Raw genomic sequence first — 26,355 nt, forward strand, 5'->3', positions numbered from 1 at the left:
TATCTCCTTTTGTTATAATTATTACCCAAAAGGGGGAGAGAGAGAGAGAGAGAGAGAAAAAAGTTAAACAACACGCCCGGTGGGACTCGAACCCACAATCGCCTGATTAGAAGTCAGACGCCTTATCCATTAGGCCACGGGCGCTTGCTTGTCTTAATAGAACGAATTAAATCTTACATTTTAAGGCTATTTAAAAAAACTCTAAGCAAGCCGACCTAAGCTTAATTAATTTCGGCTCAAGTGCTTTAATTTGAGACATCTCATTCTATTATAAGATCCTCAAAAAAAGTCTTCTTAAGTCATAGTTACTGCCGTCTTTTGTTTTTTAATGTTAACAAATTAGAAGTTCGAGTGTAAATCACAGACATATAAATTTTCGATAAATAAATGAATAAATAAGTCTATTAAATATCAACCCTAATAACTATTATGTGTGGGAAGTGTCCATAAAATTAAGCTAACCTACAGTGGCTGGGGGCCTCCTTATTTGGATAACTGGGTGCCATACAAATACAAGATGGATATTAATATAATCACTAGCTTTGAAGTCAGGGAGGCAATAGAGTAGAAGACATTGGCACTACCACTACCACTACCATTGCCACTAGAAGTAGCACTCTCCATTTGACACTACTTTTGTGGCTGTCACTTCCATAGAGTGGCATGGACTTAATTAGCCTAGTCCTTCAAAAAAATCATGCAAGAAGAACAAAGAACTAAGCCAATATAATAACAAATCAAATAACATTCCAATCATTAGCCATTGCATTGCTATCTTCTTCCACTTTTAGGTAGGTATCTCATTACATCATATACACATCCAAGTGGAGATATAGATTAAAATTAAAGGTTTTCTTCTTCTTCTTCTTCTTCTTCTTTAATCTATTTTCGCATGCAAATCCCTTCAAAATGTTATATTTATTTGTGAAATATATATCTATATATATATATATATTGTTATTTTGTTAAGATGTTTGATGAAATCTTAGCTATTAGTTAAGTTTGAAAGGTATTCCTTTAAAAACAAAAAAATTGAATATTTTGAGAGAAGAGCAAATGGTAATATAATTAGGGTTGATAATGACCTTCTTTGTTAATTAGTTGGAATCCGCACTAATCATGAATCATACCTAATAATCAAAAGATTAAGGAATGCAGGATCTACCAATATTTAAAACAAGCAACTAGCCCTTTTAATACTACACTTTGTGCGTTGTTTAATTGCATTTATATTCTCATTAGTACCCAATTAAGTCTCCAATGAGACCTTTAAAAGGCCAACATGCCTGTTCTCCTCCCCAAATCCAAGCATCCCATTCTCCAAGAACCCACGAGTTCAAAAGCAAAGCATAATAAAATGAAATAAAATAAAATAAAAGTCTCCTCCACCTTAAAGCACCCAAGATTTGCAATAAGAAATTAAGGTAGATAGAGAGAAAGAGACGAAATTAAAGAAGGAAGAAAGCGGGAGTGGAAAGATTTGGATAGTGGATTGAGATATGCATGTATAAAATTAGATCCATCATTTCCATTCTCCTTCCCAAGTAATGACCACCTCAAGATTTTTCTACAAGTTTATGTAAACTTTTGCCTTTTTATTCGCAAATATGATTACCCTAACTTTATTTTATATCACTATACCTCTTAAGTTCCTTTTTGACGAAACTATAATTATAAACTTTATTAGTAAAGATGACAAGATAACTTAAATAACTATGTTTTTATTTAAAAGGGTTAACACTTTGTAAGATAAAACGACACAAAAAGACTATCAACTTAAAATATAAAAGTTCAAAATGACATAGTTATACCAAACAAGGTTTTAAAAGCGTAAAGTGCTATGATATAAGATAGAAATCCTCTCTTGATCCATTTCTAGTAAGAGTAAAAGAGATAGATAGATAGATAGATAGATAGATAGATAGATAGATAGATAGATAGATGAAACCAATCAACCACCCTCATCATTTGGTACATGATGCCTCACCCTAAGATGGATCTTAGCACATGGGTTATTCAATTACTAGGTTGGTGTTGGTCCTACATACTAACAAACGAGACATGGCCATGTTTATAAAATATAAGTACCAAGTTTTCTACAACCCCTCGCATGGAAAGTGACTCTCTCTCTCTCTCTCTCTCTCTCTCTCTCTCTCTCTCTCTCTCTCTTAGCCAGTAATAAGTGTCTAGCTTTAATAATAGGAAAGGGGGGAGGGGGAAAGAAGGAAGAAAAAGAGAGAGAAGAAAAAGGGAGAAGAAAAGGTAGGTAGAAAAAGAGAAGCAAAAAAAAGCATCCACATATATATATATATATATGTAAAGAAAAAATTCCTTCTTTTTTTTCTCTTCTAGCCTATCACTTGGTCCCAGCACAACAACGGCGCCGTTTTGAGAAGATTCCTGTCAATTTGGTCAACATGAACAGGGGCAATACCAAATCTCAATCTCAATTATTTAGTAGAAAAAAGAAATACATTTTTTGTCAAAAAAATTAAAAAAAAGGATATGATTGCCTTTTTTTATGGGCAATTTTGCTGAAAAGTATTATATTATAAATATTATGTTCGATAGATAAAAAGTAGAAAAAAAAATGTGATAATTTTCTAGAAGTCTCACGCTCTACTGTGTTAAGAAAATAGAGTGAAAATGAGTTATTCACTCTCTTATTATTAGTCATCTTCTCTTATTTAACGTTGTATTTGATAGCTAAAAAGTGTATTTAGTAGATAGAAAGTTAAGTTCAAAAAATTGACAGACTTATTTTTTTTAAAAAAGTCAAAATAAAAACGTAGAGTTATTTTTAGTTGGTAAGGTGGTCACTTTTTTTATTAATTTTCTACAATTAAACATTAAAAGTAGAGAAATTTTTCTCACTTTCTAGCAATCATTTCTCATATTTTTATTTACCATATGTTATCATTAATTATAGTAATTACTCAAATTTATTGATGGATTAAAAGCCCATACAATAGCATGTTAATAATAATAAAAGCAAATATATATAATAAATTTTTCAAATATTTATATGAAGAAAGAAAATAAGAGATAATGAGAAGATTTATATACACATATGCGATTAATGGCAGATTCTAATCATCTAACCCCTACAAATGGAATAATCATAATTACCAAAAATAAAAATGGTTTGGGATTTTGACAAAAGCCCCCCTTACTTTACCTATAAGTTCTACTTTAATATCCCTCTAAAATTTATAACCCTAATCTCTCATTGCTATAATAATCAGTTTTCATGCCCGGTACAAATTTTTCAGTATCAGTTCTAACACCATATGTAAATAAAAGGGTATATTAATTAAGAAAATTAAATTGTTAGCGCCTAACTTTCGGGTTGCACATCTTTTTCTTCCGTTAAAATTTTCTCTCTTAAATATAGATAAATCTTAATTATAGAAGATATCAGTCAGTACTATACAATTTAAATTTAATTCTTTACCTTCATAAGAGAGACTTCAATTTAAATTTAATTATCTATTTCTATCTATAATTACTAAAATAATATAATTATCAACAAATAACCCGAAGTGAAGAGTATACATATAAATATGAAATAAGTAAATAAAAAAATTGGCCATCTATATGCAAAATAACTTGTTAAAGAGTGACAACTTAGAAATTATAATTTGGTGTTACTATTATACTCTTAAGTATATTAACATTTTTTTTTGTTAGTAAGAAAGATAGATAGATATGAAGTGCATTAAAGGAGTGTATATATATATATATATATATATATATATACACATATGCTGTATATAATTCCCCCCTCTCCCTCTCCCTAACCTTCACCATTTCTTCTCCTCACCCCGATGAAGCCTTCTTCCACCTCCACCAATGGCTTCTACTCCTTCCTCACCCAAAGCCTCGACGACCTCGAGTCGTCCTTCTCGTCCTCCAAAGGCTTCATGTCCCTCCAGTTCCTCCAAAGGGTCGTCTCCCTCCTCCGCTCCTCCCACTCCCAACTCACCAGCTTGGTCCAAGACCTCCACCTCCCCGTGGGGGAGATGTGGCTCGACGAGTACATGGACGAGAGCTCGCGTCTGTGGGAATCTTGCCATCTTCTCAAGTTGGGCATCTCCAGAATGGAGGGCTACTGCTCGGCCTTCGCCGACTTGGTCGCCTTGCTCGAGCACGGGGATTCAAACCCCCAGTTTGTACGACAGGTCCTTGCTGGGTCTTACTTCTTTCTCTTCAAAAACCAATCTTTTACCTTAAAGTTGGGATTTTTTTTAATGGATGCAGGTAAAGCGGGTGATCTCGGTTTGCCGAAGAGAAGCCATGGGAGTGGAGGAGGAGAACAGGGTATTGGTGGAGACTAGGATTGAAGCCTTGACTATTCGGCTGGACGAGAAGGTCCCAATCGAATCGAAGCTTAATGGGTTCAATGGATTCAGGGGAGTTCTCTTTGCAATGAGGAAGGTGAGCTCCTTCCTCCTCCTAATCCTTCTCTGGGGAATGGTTTCTTGGTGCTCTGCAAATTCCAGTAGAATGACAACAATTGAGGGGTCACTTTTCTTTGGCTATGGATTCATGGTTTCCATGGGGAGATTGCAGCAGAGGGTGATGGAGGAAATGGGAAGGATGGAGGGTGGATTTGGAGTCCTCATGCATGAGTTTAGGATGGCAAGAAAAGCCATGGATGAGCTAAAGGTGGAGAAGGAGGGTGTTGGGGGATGTGACAAAGTTGAGACCTTGAAGGGGTGGCTTGGACTGCTAAGCTCTGGAACTGAGGGTATTATTGGGCAGCTTGATGACATCTTTGATGAGATTGTAGAAGGGAGGAAGAAGCTCCTGGATATATGCAGTCATAGGTGAAGGAAGACATGGTGGTAAATACTATGGAATGGAGGTTAGTGTTATGGTCTCTTCCTGCTCTGGTTTTGCTCAAAGTTGAATAGTTTATAGAGCTTTTTGTTTACTTTTCTTTCCCCAATTCCCCTCTTTTTCCCAAGTTGGAGAGCGAGGTGTGGTTTTTAATGAAATGATGGTAAAAGTTGCAAAGGAGCACAACAATATATGGCTTGTTAATAGAAGAGGTAAGTGTCACATCCAGACCTTCTTGCCACTGTTTTGAATCTTAACAAGAAATGGTACTACATATTGGAAGGTAAAAAATAATGGACTTTTCTGCTTGTGTTCCTTTAGCTTGTGATGGCTTCCTTCCTTTCTCCCGATCTTTCATCATTTTAGACAGGCAGAAAAACATAAATAAAAAGGTGGCTGGAGATACCTTTGGTCCTTAAAAGAGAAAGATGGAACTGTTGTTGAAAGCTTTTGTCCAACTAATTTGTTAGGTGTTCAGTGTACCACCTATCTTTCATGTCCAATGGTTCTAGAAAAGAAAGGGAATCTTATATATGAAAAGATTCTGAAACAAATTGGAGAAGTTTCTGGACCTCTCTAAGCACAATCACAAGGTAGGACAGAAGCTCATAAACACCACATTACGACCTCCACTTATCCTCAGAAGAAAACAGGAAAACATGCAGTATAGATTTCAAAATCTATGAAACTGATCTACATATTGATAAGCAAAGAGCCAAAGACAAGGAATGAAATCCATCAACGTAGATTCAAGCACCGAAGGCTTAAAATATTCCCTATGAGGCAATAGAAGATAACTGTTAAACGTTGCTAGCGAACACACTATCTCATATTAGATCAAACCAAATTTTACTTGGCATTCGATTGATAGCAGCTTTGAACTAAAGAATCACTTCACATCATCCCGAGGAGAACTGTACATTTAAGCAGCAAGACAAAGAACTACAGCAATCTTAATCCCACAATATAATCAATATAAATACAAGTGGTACAAAAATGACCTCATATCATATATTTACAAAGTAACTGGAAGTATGTGTTGTATCAGGACTTAGCGTAGTTCTGTATGAGTAGTATTATGATATTTCCAGTACAAAAATATGCATGTGTCAGAACCTGTGCAGTAAGAAAGAGCTTCCGATAGGCTGAAAGCCTGTAACTTAGGATCAGTCAGGTGGTAGGATATGCAAATTTAGTAAGATAGTTTGCATGCTGCTCACAAGCTGTTCATGCATTAAATCCCGGCATGGCAAACTGGGATGCGAAAGTCTCCACACAGTTTCTGAGTGCAATAACCTCTCTATTGTTCTGAAGACTTTTACACAAATCCTTCTGTAGCTTCCCTTGTTCCCTCTGCACAGTGCTAGCAATCTGAGCAGCCCTTAGAAGAAACTCTGCAATTACTTCAAAGTCACCCTCTAAGCAGCCTCTTGTTGTCATGGCAGGCGTGCCTAAATGAAGAAAAATTACAGTGCTTTACTATTCTGAAGTCTGAAACACCCTGAAACTGCTTTAGAGGGAAAAATATAAAGTCATACACTTGTTGGAGTTTACCTATGCGGACTCCTCCAGGAGAAATAGCACCATTATCACCAAAAATTGGGGTTTTATTCACAGTTATATGGCATGCCTCACAAACCTTCTCAAAGTTCTTTCCTGTCAAAAATCACAAAGGAGACCAATTATGCCACAAGTCAAAAGGGCTTTTAAAAGAAAATAGTGCATCAAACATTTCAATATCCTATGAACTAAGGAAGACTTGGTTAAATAATTGATCTTTGGGAAACCATATACTGTGAAATCTTGGTAACTTGCAAGACATGTTCACTTTACATCATCATTCCTAGGATTTGGCTATAACATTCTTGATCGGTAATTGGCTTGTAGAGCGCTGCATCAAGGCACAAGTGGATCCACTGTTATTTTTGCCAAAATACTAATTAAAGTGGGGGACAAAAAAGAGTCTCCAGTGAAACAAGATAAGAGTGATGAAAATGGAAAAAGGAGGTGCACTGGAAGTTCACGAAGAACAAAAGTGCAAGTTCTAACTCTTTGGATATTGAAAAGCAAATTCCATGCTTTTCTCTCTTATATAAGAGATTGTCTTCTATGATCATGCTTGTCTCCAAGAAAAAAAAAACTACATGGGGTAATCAGTGTGAGAACTGCTTTCCTAAACTGAAAATTTAAGCCTGTAGTATTTTATTAGCATCTTATGCTGTCCACATTTGCCTGAATAAAACACTAAGATTGAGCAACTGCCATATAGATTTGATCCAAGACAATCAGATTGTTTCTCGGCTTGCTTAGGCTCTTGTAACATGAGTTACATTATAGGAAAAGGTCTTTCAGAGCGTAAAAAGTCATACAGAGACCAAAAAATCTATACCTGTTAACCCAAAAGTTCTCAGATCCCAAAGCACCAAATGATTGTCTGTGCCTCCTGTGACTAATCGACAATTTCTTTTGAGCAGAGCAGATGCTAAGGCTTGCGCATTTTTCTTGACCTGCTGAATATAAGCTTTATAATCAGATGTAGCTACTTGCTTTAAAGCTATTGCCAAAGCAGCAATATGGTTATTGTGAGGTCCCCCTTGCAGTGATGGGAAAACAGCAAAGTTGATCCTGTCTTCAAAATTATATTGATCACTTTCGTCTGTTTGACAAAATGAAAACCCATTCTTCCTTGGTTTCTTTCCTTTCCTAAAAAAGATAATTCCACCCCTAGGACCACGGAGGCTTTTGTGAGTTGTTGAAGTAACAATATCGCAGTAGTCAAATGGATTAAGGCACTCCTGCACATGGCAATTCAAAAATTAGCACTTTCAATAATCGAAATCTACTTCCACATGCCATAATGTTACTTTTGACAACCAATTAAATGTTGACATGTCAATGTCATTATGATAACAAATTAATAATAACAATAATAATAAATGTTCTAACAAATGCCCCAAGGCATTTTTCATAGTTTAATAAGAAATCTAAGATATACCACTCTTTTTTTTCAAAGTGTTTCCACATCTATATTCATATTCAGATATTTGGAATCAAATCAGCTACGAGAGTTCTTCTATGATTTTGATTGTTCAGTTTGAACCTGATAGATCTCAGAACAAAATTTTAGCATGTCTTTTTTGTTCAGATAATCTCATTAAATGGTAAATTTTTGTTTATAAGATTTGAAAATTTTTTAATCCACGTCGCTATTTTATCAAAAATACTAAACCAGGCATTAGTACATGACAGAAGAAGGAATGATCCCGCAGAAAAAGCTTGCAACTCCTATGGTTGTTCAGTTTGATCAGGTAAGAGAAAAAACAAACTAGAACTTAATAAATACTAACGTAAGAATAGAACAAGTGCATATTGCAAACGCAATATCCATTAGCGTCATGGTTTTCTTTTCACTAGTAAATCAGAACAAGAAATTCAACATGCCAAAGAGGAAGTTATCTACCTTGGCCGCCACAAGCCCGCTAATGTGGGCCATGTCACACATCAGAATTGCTCCACACTTATTTGCAATCTGCTTAAACCGAGCATAATCCCACTCCCTTGGATACGAGCTCCCCCCACAAATAAGTATCTTTGGGCGGTAATCCATTGCCTTCTCTTCAAGTTTATCATAATCAATGTACCCTGTTTGTGGATTAACCTTATACGACAGACTCTCGAAGAATATTGAGGCCCCTGAAATCTTCTTCCCACTCGGTGTGTTGTACCCATGGCTAACATGCCCGCCTGAAGGTGAATCCAACCCCATGATACGATCTTTTGGCAGAAGCAGCCCTGTGTATACCGCAAAATTCGCAGAGGTACACGAATAAGGCTGCACATTCACACCCCAGCACTCGGGATTGAGATCAAATGCCGCAAGGGCGCGCTGGTGGCAGAGCCGCTCAATCCGATCGATATATTGATTACCGCCGTAGTATCGGGCTCCCGGCATCCCCTCGGAATACTTGTTCGTGAGGTGACTCCCTAGAGCATCAAGAACTGCACGGCAGACGAAGTTCTCGGAGGCGACGAGCTCGATCCCCTTCACCTGCCGTTCCTTCTCCTTCTCCATGATGCCAAACACATCTGGATCGGCCACGGAGAGGGGTTGGTTCCCCCAGGAACGCACCGCCGTCCTGCGCGCATCGAGATCTTGCTCGATCCCTGGTCTCTTCGAGGGACGAAGCGAAGAAGAAGAGCAGGAAGAGGGGGAATCGGCCCTCCTCTGCCTCTTGAGGGATAACGGGTAGCCAAGGAAGCTAAATTCCTCTTCCTCCTCGTCCTCCTCTTCTTCTACCTCCCTCTCCTCCTCCGATTCCTCCGAATCGTCTCCGATATCTTCCGATCTCTGGTTCAGGAGCTGAAACGGGATCAATCTAGGGTTCTCCGGTGCGACATGGGCGTGGAGAAACCCAACCGAGAGGTTCGATTGTGGCCGTGTAAGATCCATAACAAAAACTAAGATGCGAGAAACTTACTAACCCTAACCCTAACCCTAGAGGAGATCGGAAGGAGAGGAGCAACAGTAGCAGCAACAGAAGCAGCGGCAACAGCGGCGACAACAGCGGCAGTAGAAGTACCGGAAGAAGGATTCGGGAGGCGATGAGGAGAGGCGAGAAGCTTCCATCAATGGCGGAAATAGTTGGAGAGAACGCGAAGGGAGAGCATAGCGATATAAATTGGAGTAGGAGAGGATGGCGAGTTAGATAGCGTGAGCGCGATAACTCGCGACTTATCGTGGAGGTAGTAAAATTGGGGGATGAATCGGGACGCGATTGTGGGATGTATTCAGTATACGCGACTAGAAATGGTAGTCTTGCTTGCGAGATTCCTTGTATAGAACCTGCAATGGTGGGTGGATACATTATCCTTGTCCAGGTTAGTTCCGGTACTCCAACTCGTCCCCTTATTTAAGTAAATATCTTGGAAATTTGGACCGGATTATTTTTATCTTCACTCCAAGTTAAAATAAATTATATTTTTTCACCCTAAGTATATTCTAACAATAACTTACCCTTAATTAAAAAACAATTTCAAATTTGAGATTTTTCTGAAAAAAAGTTTTCAAAGTTGGACTGGATAAGATCTTTTTTTAGTGGACTAAAATGAGGAATTGGATAATCATATTTTGAAACCTTAGTGGATCCTACAACACTACAGTTTTTTTTTTGGTCAGCAGCTGTAAATTAAATAAGATTATATAATTTCAAGATTATCTTCTCACAATTAGATAAACGTCAACAAAGTAGTCAAACCAATTGCAGAAAAATACCAAGTTACCAATTGGCTTTACTCATAGATCTGCTTGCCTACTGAACCGAGAAATATATTACACATGAGCAAAAGATAAAGAAGGTAGGAAGCACGAGGAAGAAAACAACATCGCATACAACTCATTCTAAGATGTACAATATATTCTCAAAGTAATCACAGACGTGTATGAATAAATTTGAAACTTTTCCAAGACAACAACATATGTAAAAACAATTGTATTCCTTGTAGCCTTCTAGATTAATTAAAAGCGTGCAATTATACATGAAGTTTACTGCATGAGACCACTGGAAAATACAGGCAAGATTTCTTTCCCCCGATTATTACGATAAGAGCTGAACTGCTGCAATAGCGGGGATCTTTTCACGGAGCTTCTGAGTGAGTGCGACTCGGACAGTCATGACCCCAGCTGCTGGGCCTGTAAGTCGGACTTTTATAATAGGCTCTTCGATGCAAACAAGCTCAAGCTCGCCACCACCTGTTCCGGTGAGGTATGGCCTAATCTCATCAAGCACCTGAGATCAATTCAAACAACAGCATGGAATATTTTCAACACTGGAAATTTGTAACTATGGAAAAATCCACCATGGTATCTATCAAGGAAGATATGATAGTCGAGGATAAAGTCAGTGAAGTGAAGTTCAATGAAAACATGGCGGTTGTGTATTTTCTAACCCCTTGACATATTTTTGGACACTGATGTTTTCAGTTAATTTCAGAATCCATACTTTTCTCATTGAGACTTTCCTATCTAAAACAGTCTCCAACATGTGTTATGATCTGTCTTCAATCTTGTAGCTGCAGTGAGTTGACTATGCCTAGAGACGGTCCCACAGAGACCAAAAGTATTAATTTGGAATACTTAAGCACTAGAACATACAAAAGTTGTCTAGAGAATTGATGAGTGCAGAGAAGGGTTCACAAGGGAAGAGAAATAGGATTTCAAAAGAAAAGGAAAGTAACAATAAAGAACGAGAAAATGGAAATATGCCAATTAAATACCTGTTCAATGTTCTCTTCATTCAGCTCAAGACCTGTCTCCTCATCAGTAATCGGTTCAACTGCAACAATTTCAGGAATTTTCTCCATTAACCTCCGTTCAATTCCCATCTTCATCGTCATCACAGAGCTTGGACAGGATCCGCATGCTCCCTGTAGCTTCAACATTACAACATTTCCATCAATCTCATGTAATGCCACATTTCCTCCGTCTGCTATAAGGTATGGGCGAACTTCATCCAAAACTGATTCCACATTTTCTGCAGTCAGCGGCAATTCCACTGCCGAATCTGGAGTAGCAATAGCTTTAACCATTGCTGCAAGAAGAACAAAAAGGGGACTCCCAGATGAATATCAGGAATATAACAGAATCAGCCATAAAAGCCCTCTCACAATATAGAAATATGACAATTCATTGTCTCGCCAACTTTTGACAAATTGGCCAGAACATTTACTTGATACTCAACTTGTTTTACACCTAAAAAGTAAAAACTTGTCAATACAGTATTTCTCATAGCACATCCTCCAGCATGTTATAACAGTTATCTATACCGAAGTCCAAGGAAACTGAAAACATTACTACCTTGGCTACAACATTTTATGATCAAACTACCTATCTTCACTTGTCCTGGTATGCTGTTTAGATCTTTGACTTTCATGTGTCTGAGATATGACTTACAGAATTGACCTAATTGTCATTCTCGCTCACCCAATCCACCACCTCCTTCACAAATCCTCCATGATTGATATTAAGCTTCATGAGCATACAGTACGATCAATTACTATACAGAACTCTAGATGCTAATTGTGCATAAGAAATTATTCTCTCACTTGATTTCATCCTCTGAGAAATAGTTATAATTCATACAGGGTTCATGTCATCTTGATAGCTGGTAAAAGAAAATTTAAAAAAAGATCTTCTGATCTTTCTCAACTTCAACTTGTTCTCCAACCAAGAAAAAACTTCAATGTTTTAAATTATGAATGACAAGAACAAGTTTTTATGTTTTTTTATCACTTAAGAATGTCAGTATGCAAAGGCAACCTCTGACGTGGAGGACAAATGAGCAGCTGCTAGGATGCTTAGCTAGATTGAATGTCCAGAATAGGATGTTTCCCAGCAAGGGAATTCTAAAACGGAGCGCAACCAAGAAATAAGCCTAAGAGAATCAGGATAGCTAATCTGTAAATTTAAGGGCATGGATAAACTAATTGATAACAGTCCTAAATCCACAAGATAAGGTAATCCATTCTTTTTGAAAGCAAGTATAGTATATGCACAAGCTCTCAATAATCTGCAAGGGAAACTGATATCAGATGAGAAAAATTGAATATTGCAACAGAATCGAAATCCATAATAGGCGTCATCTACGAGAGATTTACCTATCGTTCTCGATTAGGATTGTTTTTGTTTTTTTTGTTTTCCTAAAGAGCCCAGACGACAAACAAGACGAAAGAGCTCACCATGGCGCCTCCTGGATCTTGAAGCTAATCGAGGCGGCGAAAAGATCCCGTGCGGAGCGATTCGAATCCTCGTTCCCCTAAAGCCCGAACCCTGCGATTACACAATAGATTAGCAAATAACAACATCCATAGTTCGATAATTCCAATCGGACAGGAGAAGGAGGCAAAAGGGACGAAACGAGGGTTAGAGAGAGAGAGAGAGACCCTGGAGGAGAGAGAAGGGACGGGAACGAAGGAGGAAGAAGACGAGGGTTCTGGAAGCTGCGCCGCCGCGAAGCAGGAGGGATGATTCGATACCACCGGTTGCATTTTTTTCTTTTTCCGTTCTTTCTTCTCTCTCTCTCTCTCCCCCTGGCCCCTGGCTTTCTACGCTTCGATTCGTCGACTCGATCTCGCCGCTCGCCTCCGTATAGTCTGGCGGTCATTTTATAGTTGCGTGACCTTTTTTTCTTCTTCTTCTTCTGAGAAAATCTAGTCGGTTGTATAAAACGCTAAAAAATTGTATCATGATGCAAACACACTAACACCCCATTTTGTAATCCCCTAACAGTGGAATTTAAATAAATTTTGATATATGTAATGAAATCCGATGATTTGCACCTTGCTTATGAGATCTTATATGATGATCTGAGATCGTATTTATTTACATTCTTAAAATAAGGAAAGAAAAACAAAATAAAATGATACATAAGGTAAATCTGCAACGAAATTCGTTCACATAGTACGTAGTAATAATAATAATAGATCAAGCACAAGGATTGCTGGAGATATTGACAAATACTAGACTATACCCCATTGTAATGAAAAGCAACTCAGAAGAAGAAATTAGTTCACATTGAACAGGAAACAGTATTCAAATATAAGGTGATACAGTCACTTCCTTGAAATCCAACATGATCCTCGAGTTATACTTTACATCCTGAAGTTAAAGGAGAGCAATTCTCACACTGCCTTTGTCATCAACCACATGCAATCAATTTCATTTATAATGGCATCAGAATCTTTCACCTTGCTCGTTGAGTTAGGAATGGTGAATTCAAAATACGACATACATAAAACGAAAAGGTTTCATCAGCACACTATCTCCATTGTTCTGTGTACCATCTGAACAGTGATGTGAAGCTGGCTTCATGGATTTAAACCATTTCCAGGAAAAATGCTTGGCTTGTTGCTGACTGCATGTTGTTATGATGTAGTAGTTCATTTAGTGTTGAAATCAACGACATACCAATTAAATATCAGATTGCTCATGTTCTGTTTCCTCGTCAGCGAGGTCTGCGGCTAGGTCATCAAGGGAGGTTCTTGAAATGGTTCTGGACAAGGTGCCGACCGTGTGTGTTTCATCCGTCTCATAGATGGTAGAATCCAATGAGCAGATCGATGTAACCGTGCCCGTTCGTGATAGAAGTGGACCACGCTTAGACTTCTCTTTGACTCTCCTGCACCAACTATGAAGCGACTCCCTAACACTCTCAGATACCAAAGATTTCTTGAACCTGGATCCCATCTACAATAGAAGCATTTAACAGATATCAGTCCCCTTTAGCAGAATAAAAGACTAGTGTTCTACCATGGCATATTGACATGATATCATTTGGTGTGTCCATGTTAAAGAAAAACCGCAAGATCTCGTAATGCTCAAAAGTTCACCAGTAGTACATGAAGAGCTGAATTAGTTACCAAGTTTCGCGAACAAAACATTTCTAAATCTCTACTAGGTTTGAAGCTCGTGTAACATATTCACATATCTACTAGCAAGTATAGTTCCCTGTTTGTGAGTTCTTGATACTGCAAGAGAGTGCAAATAGTATCTGTTTCAGAACCCATTGAAACCAGAAATTCTTCTGAATTACACATTTGATGGGAAAGGCTATTTGTGAGAAATAAGAAATTATGTGATGTTTCCGAGGATGCATAAGAGCATGTGTGATCTATAAGGTATAAAAAATGATGGATACAAATACAGCTAATGAAAGGCTAATCAGAATATGTACCACTTGTATGCACTGAAAAGAAAACCAATTTAGAAAACCATCTATTTTTTGAAGTGACTAGAAGCAGTGATTTTGAAAAGAAAACCAAATTAGAATATGTAAGACTTGTACGCACTGAAAAGCAGGGACGATAATTTTAAGGAAAAAAGAAGCTAATAAACTTGGGTTACTAAAAGTTCAAAATAAACCTGGGTAATGATCACATTAAGTGGTAGAGTGCTACAACTGCACCAGAACTGAACCAGTATCCTGAAATCACCAAGCACGCACATACGAAACAGATTAGCAACCATTCAAACCCAAACTAGCATCTCATTTTCCTGTGTACCCAAATTTAGATCAAAATTAACAATAGTAGAAAGCTTGGCAGCTATTCCATTCAATGAATCTTCTAGTTCGCTGAACAATTAGACACCATCTTCCATTAATTCTGACATATAGCAATCTCTTATGACTGCTACTTTGGACTTCTAGATTACATTTACTTGTGTTAAAGAGATCTATATCATACCACATTGCAAAGAAACGTTATTCTTATTGATCCATGATCAGTGTATTGTCAAGCTTCTTCTAGGTTGAGCTGTATAACAAAAACTTCACGTATGATTTGAAACTACCAGTTAAGAACATCTACTGATTGCAACAGAATAATTTTTTCAATTTACCATTGAGGCACTCTCATCAAAGGCCCACAATGAAACAACCAATTATAATGTTACCATCAAGTTGCAAACAAACTATTTCTTTAACGTCAAATGCCTAGGCCAAAGGATTCAAGTACCCTCTTCTTGCTAAAGGAATACATGCTTAAGAGTCAAAAGACATACCCTGAAACCACGCGTATGACAACCATATAATGGTTCTTCATGAAACATGACTGAGCACTTAATTCCCACTGTAAGAACCAACCTCTGGTTAGATATGAGCAAGCATACAGTCTATGAATAATAGGATAAGTAGGTTATCTGTTCTTCATGAAATATGACTGAGCACTTAACTCCCACTGTAAGAACCAAATTCTGGTTAGATATGAGCAAGCATACAGTGTATGAATAATGGGATAACTAGGTTATCTTTCTCATTTATTGTTACTCCAGCACATAAAATCATAAATAACTGATGCTACTTCTGTATAGTCTAATATAAGATATGGTAACGAGCAATAAGCAAATGCTATCTTACCAAGGACCAAATAAATGTTGCCATCTCGAATGCATTCTGAATGCAAAAGAAAATAAAAATCAGGATAGAGACAAGAAAGAAAATGTTATATGACACTGCAAATCAGATGAGGGATTCATTTACATCAGCATTACCTGAAATGAAATAAATTGTATAAGCCACAACAATATTTCAGGTTTTCCAAACCAAAAAAGATCATCACGAGGCTTCAGCTGTGTCCCTACACATGGACCTGTTGCCTCAACAACCTCCAGAGCTAATTTAGCAACAACATGCTGAAGCTTGGAGCCAACCAGCATGACCAACTTTCATACATGTTGAGAAAATATTGACAAGGAAGATAATCAGATATTAAAAAAAATGAGAAAATGAAATGGAAAGAACATCTATTCTAACTAAAGGCAGGGGCAATAAATGCTTACAATAACAGGGATGAAGGATAACCAAAAATAGATATTAAGACCTGTAATCAGGAACAAAACAAAGCAGCTGGAAAATCAGAGAGATATTGCATAAACTGTCAGAAAAGAAAGTATTTCCAAACAGATATAACTCACCATGAACGTTAATAAAAATGCACACTATTGCATACAACCAGAGTGGCCAGCTGAATATCAAGAAGGCATTCTTATGTGAGAAGACAATTGAAAAATAAATCAAAATTCAACGATATAATTGAAAAGATAAAAAATAAGGCTACTGCTGAAAGTAAAAAAAAAAAAAAAGATTTCAATCAAATAACAAATTATAGAACTAGGAAGTAGAGGATGCAGTTTAGGTCAACTCTAACTGAAAGGTAAGAAAAGGGAAAGAAAACACAAAGTAACAAGGAGGAAAGTAGTGAAAGAAATAGAGAGATTCATGACAATAAAAGGGTGAAGATCTCTCGACAGGAATGGTTTATACTATATAGCATAGTTCTTTTTTTCCAAGATTAAATAAGGTGGATAAGAGAGTTCTGAAATAAGAGTTCGGAAGTACAAATAAAGGGCATCAGCATCATCTATTGCTTTAATTGTTCACTGACAGGTATATTAAATGCTAAAAGACATGAAGGAGTAGTGTAATGGTTTCTACATGCGTAAAGCTTTGTGGTACAAAACAATATTAGAGCTACCTCTTAAATAATCAATCCACATGAATTGGAAAGTATAACACTCAATCTCCACTATAACATGTCTTTAATGTATGTACCTGATACCAACACTTCCATGATAATCATCTTCCATGCTCCGCACAATGTATTTGTGAAAGTCATAAGAATGTGGCAGCTTGTGATTCTGAAAATGAACAAGAATTCAAGTAAATCTAGTAAATGCATCAAGATTTTGGATTGTGCATGTGGGAAAGATCTCATGCAGATTTCAAAATAAATTATCCATTTCCTACTCACAAGATTTCAAATTTACAAGCAAATTCTAGTCACAATTGTGGGCAGGTACACCACATTTTTACAAGGAGAATGAATGACAAACTGGTACACATCTTATATTCCCAGTGATACACACAGACCAAGTTCTGCTAACTCCTTGGACAATTAACCTTGATAATGGGGATCAACAGGTTTCGTGGAAATAGGTGACTCAAAAAACAATTTTCCACCATTTGTGGACATAATGGCAGTACAATCGGCTATCCCATGCATACTTCCCAACAGAACAAACCTCAGAGGAACACTATGAGACCTTGATTTATCATTAACAAGTATCTGTCTAGATTACTATATAGGAGGTCCTGAACAGAATAGTATCGTTAGTCAATTATCTAAACCCAAAAAAGTCATGAACATATGCGATCATGCAATCAGTTCGGGAATGTGGAAAGAGACAAAGAAATGGACAGAGGAAAGTTAAGAGAAATAGTCGTTACAACCTACAGGGTACAATACAATAGTCATCATAACTTATAATACAATATAAGGTCAGACCAGGTCACAAGATATTCTATGGATAACTAGTGAACTATAATGAAGCTGGTCAAAACTCAAAAGGCACCTATGGGAAAACTGATCGCTAACCACTTCATAGACAAATGCTGAGGCCTGTGCATGCAAATAATCACAATCTAAAATGATATCAAACCACTTATACTGTCTTTCATCATCTACTACTTAAAATAAACAATATTATAGGATCATCTCGCCCAAGTAACGACAAAGTGGGTCCAGAAAATCTTATATCCCTTCCTTCTCTCCTCTCTAAACCAAATAAATAGTGATTTCCAAGTCAAAGTCAATATGGTTGCTACTGAATGTGTACTAGTGGTTTACAATTACCTACAAAAAAGAAGCATTCTATCAAAAGGATCATAGTTGACTCAGAGAAACTTGGATGCTTACAGTGATGAAACCCAAGCGCAGCGCCATGTAATCTGACTTTGCCATAGAGCCCTTAAACTGCCGTACGAAGCAAAGCTACATACATTGTACTATACAAAGTCAAAGGTATGCAACAGTAAGGGAAGAGCTTTAAAACGATAAATTATTGAGAACGACAAGGATCCTCATAATTGGTGATTGGAGATCATACAGACTAGTCACTGTCAAACAGGATGTAGGTTGCGCAGATATAAAAGGAAACTTACCATCCAAATAAGAATCCTGTTATTGCTCCATGGATGAGACGCGTGATGAAAAACAAAGGTGGATTGCCTTTTCATCATTTTGTTCCTCCGAGCTAACAGGAGGCAGAGTGGTTAGCATTTGTCACATTTGATTAACCACAAAAACTAATAGCCTAATTCCTTGTTAGCTTTATGTTTCCTCAAATATGATTTTACCTTGCAAATCCTCACTAGATAACGGATATGCTTGGTTCTCCCACTTTCTCCAGCTATATATCTGAGTAGCAGCAACGAAAGAAGTCAAACTATCCCAAGCAAAATCTAATGCAAAATGCAGCATAAGCCCCAAATAAGACAAGAACCTTTATACCTTCATCATAGAGAGAACAACCGTGATGAAGCTGTACAACACATGCGTAATCCCAAGAATAAACAAGAAGCGATGCAGCTGCTCAAGTCCTTCAAATGAAACAAACGGTTCATGACCCTAGAATCATACGACCCATCAGCACACAAAGAATCGACAGCTACACTACCACAATCAAATTGAGACCTCCATCACCTGACCTCGCTACACCGATGAATCGACCCACCGAACACCGATTTTGCAAGCGCGGTCTGATTCGAAACACCGGCATCTTCTCCATGGCCGACGAATAAATCCTCCAAGTCATGCTCAGAGCAGGCAAAGAACCGACTCTCGAATAGCGACGACGGCACGCAGATTTCCGAGATCCATCTCGCGCTCTGGCTCAGCATCAGCGATATGAGCCCGAGCAACATGAGCTCTTTCGTTATTTTCGTTGCGGCAACACAACAAACAAGTCGCGATCAATAACCAAAAAAAAAAGAGAAAAAAAATAAGAAGCCCAAAAAAGTTTTATTTTTCCCCCTCAAAACCCACCTTCTCGAATCTTCTCCAGAGCAGCCAACATCGCCTTCCTCTTCGTCTTCTTCAACCACTACAATCGAATGCAAAGTAAAAGAACTCACCACAGTCTCGAAGAGATACTATAAGAAAAAAAGGGGGGTGGGGTGGGGGAAGATGACACCTTTCCGAAGCGGTAAATGGAGCGCTCGACCAGGAAGCAGACGGCGACCATGGCTGTGGTGACGGTGGCCACCGACCACGTCGGCGTCTCCGCGAGCGACCGGCCTTCTCCCATACACTTCTTCTTCTTCTTCTTCTTCTTCGTCTTAATCTTCGTCTTGTTGAAGTTAGGAGCACAGCAGTAGCAGTAGCAGTAGCAGAGTGAGATCGAAGCGGCGGGCGAGGGAATCGAGGATGGGATAGTTTAAAATGGATTCTTTTATTAGTAGCAGCTCTTGGATCGCATCTGGAATCCATGAGGGGAGGAGACCACATGGAGTGGCATGCGAGATTGGAGACAGCGCGGTTAGAGATGCGAGTGAAGACGGTGTGTGCTCTGCTACTCTGCTGCTAGGCCGAAAATGGAGAAGTGAAAGGTTTTGGATCGTGGGTTGTGGGGCCTACTACTTCGAAAGAAAAACGAATAATACTACAACCCATTATTGCTTATTTTTAGAAAATGTAAAAAGGTTTTAAGTCTCCATTTAATTTTGTCAGTAATTGAAATTTAAATGGTTACTTAATTTAATATTCATATACGATTCCTTTATTATTGAATTATATCACACTCGAATTAAATTCAATTTTAATCAGTTAATTCCTCACAAATAAGGACGATAACCAGAAGGGCGAAGGCCATTATGAACCCAGGGAACGATAGTCAGATTCACCTTATCCAATCTATATTTAATTTTTATTTTTTAAAAGGACGAACATATGTATCAAGAAACCTCAGCTTTTGTTTAACAATAATCATATTTATCCTTCAAATATCTCACGAAATTATCAAACCATCTGAAGAAAAAAAATACAAAATTTCAAGATATAACTATCCAATTGGCAATAAAAATATCCACTAACCAAACACACCAAACTTTTTGTTCACCATCAAAAAGATTATAACAGCATCCAACTAAAAGATTAAAGGAGAGGTCATCCTCGCCTCCACCTCGTCCACAGATTCCGAGGCAGGAGACGAGATAGTCGTAGCAACATCCTTCCCTTTGTCTTCAATGGCCTCCATAGATTTCTCGATACTACTCTTAGTGCTCGCTTCGACGTTCTAGACGGCATCCCCTTTGCGGATAACTTATCCGCGTCTTCGCTGATAACGACTCCGATAACGAAGAGAGAATAAGGGTGACGGATAAAAGGAACGTATATATACTGTTTTGCATGGTTCTGTGGAGTTGTTGTGAGTTGACACGTTGACAGATGGGCTCAGGAGAAAACGACACGATTGCATTAGCTGCCACGTCAAATTATCGTAAGGCTAAGTTGATACTCTGAATAAAAGAATGCGAACCAGGGGACAGAAGTGAGATCATGGAGACAATGCTGAGTGTTGTATTTGAGGATTTAAACGAAATGATCAGATTGGCATTATAAAATAATATGATACAAGTTACTTTCAAGGGTGCAGTTAAAATCCACACATCTAAGATCAACGATAACATCACAAGAAAAAACTTCAGGATTAACTAAGCATGTCGATATTAGAGAGATCATGATGGGTTAAGAAATAATATTACGACGAGTACCAGCAACAGTCATAGGAAAGAAATGCAATAAGGGGGAATTCTATTCACGGATTATGTTAAAATAGGACTAAATCAGAATTATAACAGAGTTGAAGTGAGCCTAAAATAAGTTTAACGATCCAACAAGAAGGACAAGACATAACAAAGAAGATCATGGATGAGACTGTAATTGAGAGCTATAAGCACAATTACAATCACCATATTTGGATAAGAAACAATATTTAAATCAGCACAATGTAATTAATACACAGGGTAGATATGCAACAGAGATAGAAATTGTCTTACAAATAGGATAAAATCAGGATTATAACAGAGTTGAGGTGAGCTTAAGATAAGCAAATTAGAAAGAAAAAAAAAAGGCAATGTCATGAATGAGAATTGAGATCATTATGAGGTGAGTTTAGAATAAAGAAAAGCTTGACTAAAATTTAGTCAGGCTTCACCAGATACAAGAAGCTAACTTCCTTGGTTCATCTTCTACCACAACAAGTGAAGAATGTACAGAGGAATACATATAATTTTATCAATGCAATTTTTAACCAACTAAGTAAAATTTTGTAAATCAATTTAAGCTACACTATTTAATTTACATTTGGTTCTCTCTATATAACACAAACGTAAGTTACATAATTACATTTACACATCCCACACCACTAATTAATTTTGATACCCATCCTTCAAAAGACTACATCAGACAAAGGTGGCAACCTCCTGAAAAAATTAAAAGGAACAGAGGGTCTCTTGCTCCTAAACTTAGGATGCCTCAGTTGGTACAACCCATAGCCCATCACCAACAACTTAAATGGCACTTTATAGAACACAAAAACCAACACAAAATTCATAACAACAAAGATCATAGACGCTCGCGGATCCCTCCAGGTTAGCAACGCCTGAGCCCTCTCGCCCTGCGCCGCCAAATCTCCGACCACTGTCTGCACCCTCCCTGCAACGTGTCTCAGTCGGTCGTACCTGACAAAATGCACCCAGCTATGTAATTAACACGCTGACTTTGAACTAGTTATAACTTTTAATATATGATTTTATATGACAACATCCTAATTGTTATCTTAACTGACTAGAATTCAATTAAGCTAATTATAGTTGTGCTTACCTCCACTTCACCACCTCCACCGGCCTCGACGACGGGATCACGTCGAACTCCTCGTCGAGGTCGTCGATGGCCACCTGCTCCGCATACGACGCCATCTGCGCCGGTCGCCGCGGCCGGTATCGATAGTTCCACAACCCGATCACCAGCAAGTAGAAGAACACCGTGGGCAAGATCAACACTGGCATCCACGCCATTACCAAAAAGACCAAAATAACGAGACATGAGGTGATCCAATCCTTCCACTGCTGAACGCCGTCGAGCCAGACGGCGACCGCCTTGACGGTGGAGAAGAGCGCGGCGATGCGTTGCCAGTTACCCCTGCTCCTCCTCATGCTGAACAGGTCAAACTTCGTCTCGAGCACGTACTCCACCGCCTCCCTTCGCAGCGGCGGCTCGCTTCGGGCGAGCTTCGCGGCGATTATATTCGCCGCCGCTTGCCTCAGCTCGGTCATTTGAGCTACCGACATCGGACGGGCGTAGTGTTCTTTAGGGAGCAACGGTTTCACGTACATCAACACCATGTTAAACCAAGCAGTGGACGTAAACCTCACGGCTAAATGGAGCTCTCCGGTTCTTTTCAACCCCGTAGGATGGGGCAGCAGCAGAGGGTGGTAGTGTGTGTACGTCTTACCGGACTCCAACGTCGACAGCCGTATCCGGACTTTGCCGACGGGATGGTCCTTGAGGCCGTTATCCTTATCATTACCGTTACCGTTAACTTGGCAGTTATCGAAGACGGCGACGGTTAGGACGGTGCATGGGTCGAACACCTCCCAGGTGTACTGCTCGTTCCATCTGGGTGCTAAGCTATTGAGGCAGGTTCGGGTCCGGACCCATTTGGGTCCGTACTTGGCGACGCAGTACGCATTAGCGGTGGCAGCGTTGGTCTTGCCGTTGATTGATATCTTCACAGGAAGAAGGTTTCTCGCACTGAGTATGCCGACGTCGAGGACGCCGACCGCAGGTTTCCGGAGCTGCTTGTTGGACGGTCGGAAGTCACTGCTGTACTGCATCACCTCGTCCATGACATGGTATCTGATATGAAGATATATACATACTGTATAACTCTATTTATTTTTTTAAAACATAAATATATATATAAAGATAAGGTGTTAACTTCTTCAAATTTTAACATTACCTGGTATCATAATATACTCTGAGTTGGATCTTGCCTTTGGAATCACTGTTGCCGAGCTTGAACCACTTAGCCGGCATCTTTTGGTGACGGTTACCCATAGTCCCTATCTCCTTCTTGGCCAGAACGAGTTCACCGAGTGAGACGTCCTTGTTAGGTCCAACTCGGTCGAAGACCGAGACGTGCAACGGCTCGTCGAATGGCTCCCGTGCCACGAGAATCTTTTCCTCGTTCTTCCACGTCGGATTCAACGACCTGTCCGGCGAGAGCCTGGTAAGCACGGTCTGCGACTCGTGCCGGACTCGGACGTACACCTCCGGGTTGATTCGGCCCGACTCCGACGGGGCCAAATCCTGCGCCGCGAGCACATCTACGCGCAGGTAAGACAGCCGAGGGGTAAAATAGACTTTTGACTTGGTGGTATGGACCCCTTCGAGCGAAATATTATTCGCATCCGAATGCCATGCCTCAGGATAGGCCTCGTCAGTCTGGGTCCCATTCCAAACCGCCATCATGATATAGCCAGCTGTCATCTCATTATTCTTATCCGATAGCTGGTACCACATCGGGGCTAACGGGCTATCGGGCGGGACCCGGATCTGTACGTCCGTGAGATTAATTACTACTTTGCCCACGAGGTCGTCCCTAAGGATGTCCTTGTCCATTACGACAACCTCCAAGGTTTGGGCGTGGATGTGGTCACCTGCGAAGGCGAAGACCTGGTTCCATTCGGGGTTTTTGTTGGCGACGCGCTTCTTAGTCTCACCGCTGTAGTTGCCGACCCGGACTTTGACGTAGGGGTCGAGGCTTCCGTTGGTGATGTCCATGGGCGGGAGGTCACGTGCTTTGACCACGTGGACGAAGAGGTACTGCATCTGCTCCACGAGGTCGTACGTCGTGGTGATCTTATCGCTGCTTTTTTTGTATCTTATCCACGCGGTCAGCGGTGGGTGCGTCTCCACTAGGTCGTGTTCGGGCTCGGGCTGCGCTTTCTTTACTGGATCCTCTACGGTGATGGTTTTAGTGGAGCTTGCTACCGAATTGTACACTCTCGAGCTCTTGCTCGTCTTGACGGAATTCCTATTAATAGTAAACAGAAGGAAAATAATAGCACTATTAGCATATATATCCAACAAAAAAAAAAAAAAGAGAGAGAGAGAGATGAGAAATATTCAAATAACACCTTGTATTTAAGTAATTCTTTTTATTGATACTTTGTTTTTAAGCTATTTCTAATTTGATCATCCATTTTTTGCTTATTAACTCCATATGATGATATCCTAGCCTGTTCTGACTAAATATTGATTTATTTAACTTTATGAATGAAATTACTAAAATATTCATGAGAAACTTTCTATACTTACCCGTATTAACCACAGTTAGTAAAATATCCTTGAGAATTTTTTATTAAGGATACTTTAGGTATGGAAATTTTAGAAAACAAGAGGCATTTTTTAGGTATTTTAAAAGCTATTCTCTGTATTTCTAACAGATTATTTTGATACCATTTTGTTAAGATTGATTAGTTTAAGTTAACTCTAGTGTCAATAAAAAAATACTAAAATAATGTAGGGTGTTATTTAAAAGTTCTCCGAAAGAAGATTTAAACTTACTTGTGAATAGTGGACGGATAAGTGGTAGATAAGTGAGTTATATCCGAGCGAGCTGACGAGTTAGTAACAGCATACAACCGGATGGCAATCTCGCCGCGCTTCTCGAGGGGGCAACGGAGGAGGGCGGCGTCCGAGCGTGAAGGCGAGAGGGAGGAGCCGGAGATGCTGACGTGGCCAAGCAAGCTCCGTCGACTTGAGATCAACGAGGAGAGAGAAGTAGAGTTGGTGTAAACAGTGATTTCCATGGCCAAGCTTGGGAGGTCGAGTGGGTCGGCGACGTGGAAGAAGAGCGTCTCGTTCCATGTCGGATTCGGGTCGTTATTGGGTTTGGTTTGGGTCCGTTGGGTTTGCCCGGCTAAGCTTACTTCTACGTAAGTGCTTGGTGTGGTGTTTGATCTCTTCTTGTTGGGTTTCAGGTCTCGAGCTTCCACTATCTCTACTGCCACCTTCATGGCTTCTTCTTCTTCTTCTTCTTCTTCTTCTTCCAATGGATTGAACGTGGAAAAGAGATGTAGTTGTGATGGAGTACCAGAAAGAGAGAGAGAGAGAGGAAGGTGTTGAATTATGGATAGATTAGTCGTGTATATTAGTATATATGTGTGCATGGTTACTTGTACAGTTTGGTTTAACAACGACCCATTGATATGAAATTAAGTCAACTTGTAGTCTAATATTTATAACCGAAATAATCCAATTTTGCCGTCGGCTGGACCAACCTGTAATTCAATTTTTGTACAGCAAATAGAAATCTTGAAGCTATTTTTTTTCTCACGTTACACACTATATTGTGTGTTTATCGCGGTTGACCGCGTAATCTAACTATTTTATTATTGAATTAATTTTAAGATAAAATTAAATAAATTAATTTTTAAATAAATTAAACTTTTAGCTTAGTTGGTTAGTTAATATATAGTGAAAAAATAATAAAATAAATCCACAATACAAAATATAAAATCTTAATTACTCAAAATATGATAATTTTACAATTAAATTAAAAAAAATGGTCAAATAAGAAATAGTGAGAATGCGACATGCACCGAAATAAACACATAACGTAAAATATGAAATGAAAGAATAATAAAAGGGAAAAGGATAAGGACATCATAGAATACAGTAATCTTATTTATGACTATCTGAAGAGAAAACATATATCAATAGTATAATATTAACCCAGAAATTAAGATCTTTAATTAACTATATTGACTCAAAAATTAAGGTCTTTCCAAAGAAATAATTTCTGGATAAGTATCAGGGTCTGGAAAAGGACCTCATCACTCTCATTATGTTTCTTACAAGACCCTGGAAACTTCCTATAAGACAAGATTAGCTCATGCAAAATATTTAAATTTGCAAAGATGGAGTGGCTACATCTCATGAAAGAGAAAGATAAGGTCCTTTTAAACTTTGGATGCATATTTAGTCCTTTTTTTTTTCCTTAAATTTTCTATGGGAAATACAATATTTCTTAAATTATATATCCAAATATATATCTTTCAAAATCTAATAAATTTTTTGCATGAATACTTATATTTCTAAGTGAAAATATTAATA

The 26,355-nt window shown here is 38.6% G+C and overlaps 5 protein-coding genes and 1 non-coding gene across 7 annotated transcripts; 1 reads left to right on the plus strand and 5 right to left on the minus strand.

Moving 5' to 3' along the window:
- Positions 1–71: 71 nt before the first annotated feature.
- On the minus strand, positions 72–144 carry TRNAR-UCU (transfer RNA arginine (anticodon UCU)). The gene has a single exon. It is a non-coding gene; the product is annotated as a tRNA-Arg (tRNA).
- A 3,612-nt stretch (positions 145–3,756) lies between these two features.
- LOC140802009 (uncharacterized) lies at positions 3,757–5,031 on the plus strand. 2 transcript variants are annotated; one of them, XM_073157416.1, is made up of 3 exons: positions 3,778–4,181; positions 4,261–4,867; positions 4,971–5,031. In XM_073157416.1, the coding sequence occupies exons 1-2, from the start codon at positions 3,828–3,830 to the stop codon at positions 4,831–4,833; spliced, it is 927 nt and encodes a 308-aa protein (XP_073013517.1). In that variant the 5' UTR covers positions 3,778–3,827; the 3' UTR covers positions 4,834–4,867; positions 4,971–5,031. The 2 variants fall into 2 exon arrangements, with proteins under 2 accessions (XP_073013516.1, XP_073013517.1); XM_073157415.1 differs by having other exon boundaries at positions 3,757–4,181; positions 4,261–5,031.
- A 686-nt stretch (positions 5,032–5,717) lies between these two features.
- Positions 5,718–9,555, minus strand: LOC140802008 (serine hydroxymethyltransferase 7-like). Its single transcript, XM_073157414.1, has 4 exons — positions 8,303–9,555; positions 7,232–7,637; positions 6,397–6,498; positions 5,718–6,293 (listed from the first exon to the last, which is right to left on the minus strand). Exons 1-4 carry the CDS (start codon positions 9,290–9,292, stop codon positions 6,070–6,072), a joined length of 1,722 nt encoding a protein of 573 aa, XP_073013515.1. The 5' UTR covers positions 9,293–9,555; the 3' UTR covers positions 5,718–6,069.
- A 669-nt stretch (positions 9,556–10,224) lies between these two features.
- Positions 10,225–13,084, minus strand: LOC140801931 (nifU-like protein 2, chloroplastic). Its single transcript, XM_073157322.1, has 4 exons — positions 12,781–13,084; positions 12,577–12,667; positions 11,116–11,429; positions 10,225–10,628 (listed from the first exon to the last, which is right to left on the minus strand). The coding sequence occupies exons 1-4, from the start codon at positions 12,883–12,885 to the stop codon at positions 10,437–10,439; spliced, it is 702 nt and encodes a 233-aa protein (XP_073013423.1). The 5' UTR covers positions 12,886–13,084; the 3' UTR covers positions 10,225–10,436.
- Positions 13,085–13,391: 307 nt separating this feature from the next.
- On the minus strand, positions 13,392–19,738 carry LOC140801930 (MLO-like protein 4). The gene is made up of 15 exons (XM_073157321.1): positions 19,367–19,738; positions 19,219–19,276; positions 18,882–19,102; positions 18,685–18,801; positions 18,531–18,591; positions 18,336–18,427; positions 18,091–18,165; positions 16,947–17,032; positions 16,310–16,359; positions 16,175–16,215; positions 15,887–16,057; positions 15,753–15,788; positions 15,398–15,465; positions 14,759–14,819; positions 13,392–14,083 (listed from the first exon to the last, which is right to left on the minus strand). The coding sequence occupies exons 1-15, from the start codon at positions 19,478–19,480 to the stop codon at positions 13,808–13,810; spliced, it is 1,527 nt and encodes a 508-aa protein (XP_073013422.1). The 5' UTR covers positions 19,481–19,738; the 3' UTR covers positions 13,392–13,807.
- A 1,575-nt stretch (positions 19,739–21,313) lies between these two features.
- On the minus strand, positions 21,314–25,364 carry LOC140802224 (FT-interacting protein 7-like). The gene is made up of 4 exons (XM_073157667.1): positions 24,805–25,364; positions 23,195–24,271; positions 22,057–23,091; positions 21,314–21,914 (listed from the first exon to the last, which is right to left on the minus strand). Exons 1-4 carry the CDS (start codon positions 25,254–25,256, stop codon positions 21,623–21,625), a joined length of 2,856 nt encoding a protein of 951 aa, XP_073013768.1. The 5' UTR covers positions 25,257–25,364; the 3' UTR covers positions 21,314–21,622.
- Positions 25,365–26,355: the final 991 nt, after the last annotated feature.

Source organism: Typha latifolia, chromosome 15, assembly GCF_019914945.1.
Source record: "Typha latifolia isolate L0001 chromosome 15, TyphaL0001v2, whole genome shotgun sequence".
NCBI classification, from domain to species: Eukaryota; Viridiplantae; Streptophyta; class Magnoliopsida; order Poales; family Typhaceae; genus Typha; species Typha latifolia.